The sequence below is a fragment of the Otolemur garnettii genome, unplaced genomic scaffold (genome assembly GCF_000181295.1).
Source record: "Otolemur garnettii isolate 467f Iridium unplaced genomic scaffold, OtoGar3 scaffold00037, whole genome shotgun sequence".
In the NCBI taxonomy this organism is placed as follows: Eukaryota; Metazoa; Chordata; class Mammalia; order Primates; family Galagidae; genus Otolemur; species Otolemur garnettii.
This window is the reverse complement of record NW_003852432.1, coordinates 542,489-546,911: the sequence shown is the minus strand read 5'-3', so window position 1 is coordinate 546,911 and position 4,423 is coordinate 542,489. Positions and strand designations below refer to the sequence as shown.

The window sequence follows — 4,423 nt, the reverse complement described above, 5'->3', positions numbered from 1 at the left end:
GGCTGGGGATTCAAACCCGCCACCTTAGTTGTATGTGGCTGGCGCCTTAGCCGCTTGAGCAACAGGCGCCAAGCCATTTTATAATATTTTTAGCATGTTTTCTTCTACGCAGACTTCCACATTTTCTTTTAAATTTAAAATTAGTTAAAAAAATAATGAAAAATGTGTATGTCTGGGGGGAGTCGTATGTAATTTTCAAAATCCTCACACAAACATTTCACTTTATTATTTTTTATCTAACCACATACTTTACACTATTAAGAAACAGTATGAAATTTTACCTTCTAGTTTCTTTCACTTAGCATATCATTACTTTAACAGTCATTACTTTTAACTGCTCCATAATGGTCCATCAAGCTGCTATATCATAATTTATGTAACTCTTCTTATACTGCTGTACATGAGTTTATCAATTTTTACTTTTACAGATAATGCTTTGCACACAAAATAGTTGTTCTTCTGCAGAGTTATTTACCACAAATTCCTAGGAGAAGAATTACTGGTTTAGCTGGAATCATTTTTTTCCTACGTAAGGCCTAATACCTTCATTATATTGGGACTGCTTCTCCAGTGGAAGCTATAGAGTGACAAAACCTGCAGAATCCATTAGCTTTATTATTTATCTTTTCAGTTCCTTTTCAAATTAGCACTGACAAAGGAGGAAAGTAAGATTTGAAAAAACAGAGAAGGGCACTTACATGGTCTGGTTCCAGCTGGCAGTGCCGAGCCAAGGCATGAAGTAGCCTCTGAATGTAAGCTTTGAAGATGCCATGAATAACCTCATCATTAGTTTTGTACAAATGCTCCCCTAGTCGATACCAAAAGTTAAAGGAAATTTCTACTACCTATTAGATTAAAAGAGAAAAAATAATTTATTTGAATGAAAAAGAAATGGAAGAAACAATTTGATTACTAGAGAGGATATACTCTTTTCTTTCTTTTTTTTTTAAAGAGACTGGGTCTTGCTGTCACCCAAGCTGGAATGCAGTGGCATGATCATAGTTCATTGTAGCCTCAAACACCTGGACTCAAAATAATCCTCCTACCTCTGCCTCCCAAGTAGCTGAGATGACAGGCACAAGTCATTGTGCCCAGCAAAAAATATGCTTTTAAATAATATTAGCAGAGGCTCATTGATTGTAAGTACTTTGGGAGGGCAAGGTGGGAAGATCACTTAAGCCTAGGTAGGATACAGTGAGCTATGACCATGTCATTGCACTCTAGCCTAGGTGACAAAGTGAGATCTTGCCTCAGAAATAATTAATTAATTAAATAAAAAGTATAATTGGAACCAGAAGAAGTCATCTTTTCTATAGTAGATTATTACCCCTCCAAATTATCTTCCCACATTAGGCCCAAAATCCTCTTTAGTCCCTTGTTAGGCCTGATATAACTTCTCCAAATGTTATACTGGATTCTTAATTTAGAGAAAAAGATACAGAAATGGAACTCTCTTTTAATGTATTTTTAATTCTGAAATCATTTCATTAGATGTTTGAAATTAGAACATTTCTTACCTGGCTAACCATCTGTAATTCCCTGAACATAACTGAATTAGCCCCATATTACTTTTTTTATTCACCTGCTTTCTTGAGTGGGAAAGAAAGGAAGAAAAAGCCTGGGATTTTACTCACAGCCAACCTTTCAGCGGCACTGTTTCAAGGAATGATAATTAGTATGTGGCTTTATACTGCTCCCAAAAATGTTTTCAGTTTTACCCAAGTCTAGATATCCTCACAGGATTATGTAAAACAAATCAACACTATCTTGTATGTGATAACAGAAAAAGGGTTCAGAATCACAGGACTACTAAGCCTAAGGGTAGGCATATTAAGAGAGTCTTTGTCGTACTTTTCCCACCAGGATCCAAAATGGAGCCACTGAAAACAATACCCAACTTGGGAGTACTTCTTGCTTACTTCTAATACTATAAACAGGTAAAACTTACCAAATAAATGAGATTTTTAAAAATTTAGCAAACTTAAAAAGAGGCAGTGTATCTTAAAGATTTTTGAACAATGTAGACCCTTAAGTCTTTTTGATCCCTCTTCTGATTGCAACGCTCATTTGAAGAAAAATTTGAGGTGTAAAGACTTGTGGAGGTATAGTTAGGATTTGGTGTTTTTTAGCTGTAAAGCTCTAGAACAAGTGGAACTTAGACAAGGGGCTCAGTAGAAAGAACTGGGCTTTCTTTCTAATGGGTTCTCTGAGATGCCTACAATAGTTAGCCTAGCTAACTATGAAGGATTCAAAGCAGAAACTCAAATATGATTTTTATAAAAATTCCAGTACAAAGAAAACCCCCATTTCACTTTAATTAAAAACAAAACTGTATTTCTTAAGAATAAAAAGGTAGCATGAAGCAGTGGAATATAGATAACAACATGCAACATACAACTTGGAGAACGATGGTCTTAGCATAATTTAAACACTACCTCATATTGAGGATGCCCTGCACAGATAAGAAGCAGTTCCAGAGTTCGCAGGTCCCCCAGCCCTTGGCCTGGAGTACAAACAATTTTTTCAAGAAAAGTTTCACACAGTTCAGTGAAAATACGGCAGTAATTCAGAACTCTGCAGAAGGAAGAGGAATGAGAGCACTATGTCAGAAATTTGGATATTGTATGTACAAACCCACAGTCACAGTGAATCAAATAAAAGATCTTTCAACCTAAGGAACATCTAGTGATTACTACTAGGCTGTTATCACAATCTCTATGGCAGACACCTTTACTTAGACCATATATTTCTACACATATAAGCGAAATGACTTGTTGAGCAAATTCTCAATTACTATGTGAATAAAAATTCCCATCAAATCACACTTGATATTTTAAAGTTTGTCCCTAATTCCTAAAGCCTTACCCTTTGTAAGTGCAAAAACTTACGATTTTCCACGACTGGTAAATCTACAACCTCTCCTTCTACATCCAATATGTCACTCTACAATCAAATGAGAATAACAGAGCATCTTTAGGATGCACTGTTTTTATATTTACAGAGTCACTGAAAATCACAAATGATAAATGAATAAAAAGTGACTTAAAAAAACACTCGCTGTAGGCAAACCCAGGGATCCAGGCTTAAATAATTACTCACTTGTCTAAATCTTCACGTGCCACAGCCATATGATAGGCAGTCTCCAATGTGAGGACTCCCTGAAATAGTTGCATGGCTAATGGCAAATTAGTCTCCACATTCTCAATGGCATAGAGAGCTGAGCACACACAGTCTGAAGCAGCTTCATGTAGGTTAGAAGAGGTCTTATCCTGTTGCTGGGAGGTAACAGGAATAGGGAAGCAAGAAGTATGATCACTAAGGTGTGTAAGCCAAGCACAGTTGGCCTTCCAATTCCATGGGCTGAATAAACCATGGGTACAAAATCTTCAAAAAAATCAAAAATAATACAATAAAAATACAAATTTTACATTGTATTGTGTATTATATGTAATCAAAGATGACTTAAAGTATACAGAAAGATGTGTGTAGATTTATGCAAATATTATACCATTTTATATAAAAGAATTTAATATCCTCAGATTTGGGTATTCAATAGGAAGGGGTGCAGTCCTGAAACCAATTCCCCCAGTATGAGGGATTGTAACAATGATAGCCTTGTTCTGAACATGTACTTTAAACATATAGTAGCCTGGGCATGGCTGCCTAAGAGTCAACATCCATCAATCTTCCCAATCCTATTTCTCACTATTTCTCTATATGCCAAGCAAATCAGCCTTTCTCTACACAACCATAGTCATATGATTTCTAATCTCCATGTTTTTGTTTACACAAGCCCTCCCAAAGCATGTGTTCCCTGCCTTATTTTAAGTCTATGAAAATCTTTTCCATCCTTTTTCTGATATTCCAACACTACCTAAAATGAAAGGGCTCAAGAAGTACCAAACATACATACCTAAAAACATTACTGTGAAATATCAGAATACGAAAAGGTTAAACAAAGGTTCTCAAAGCTTCTGGGGGAAAGAGGAGGTAACAGAAAGGAACAAAAATCAGAGTTCTCAAATTTCTCATCAATAATGAATGATAACATGCTAGTAAAGGAGAGCAAGGCCTCTTGAATCTAGAACTCTACACATAGCCAAATCATCAAGACTAAAAGAAAAATAAAAACATTTCTTAGGCACATAAGAATTCCAAGTTTGTTTTCCATGTATGTATCTTTTCCGAGGTAGTTATTTGAGAAGTTTTGAAAAAACTTAATCCAACTCACAAAGCATAGTAAAGGATAAGTCCTAAAATGACAGCTGGAGAGTTAGATTTAAAGAACAATTGATGCAAATTAGAGTGGATCAGAAGGTTCAAGAGAAGAAGACTCCAGGGCTTTCATTTAAAGAGAGTAAATTGGAAAGGTAAAATAAATTTAATGAGGGAAAATTAACCTATCTTTTTTTTTTTTTTTTTT

General features: G+C 35.4%; 1 protein-coding gene across 2 annotated transcripts in view; it reads right to left on the bottom strand.

Annotated features, from left to right (window-relative positions):
- Window positions 1-4,423, bottom strand: part of TNPO3 (transportin 3) — a 102,216-nt gene that overhangs the window by 44,401 nt on the left and 53,392 nt on the right. For both annotated transcript variants that reach the window (XM_003789744.3, XM_023513204.1), the window contains 3 exons: window positions 3,100-3,275; window positions 2,436-2,574; window positions 699-845 (listed from right to left, as the gene is read on the bottom strand). In XM_003789744.3, the coding sequence (XP_003789792.1) occupies window positions 699-845; window positions 2,436-2,574; window positions 3,100-3,275 (462 nt within the window). The remainder of the gene's footprint in view (window positions 1-698; window positions 846-2,435; window positions 2,575-3,099; window positions 3,276-4,423) is intronic.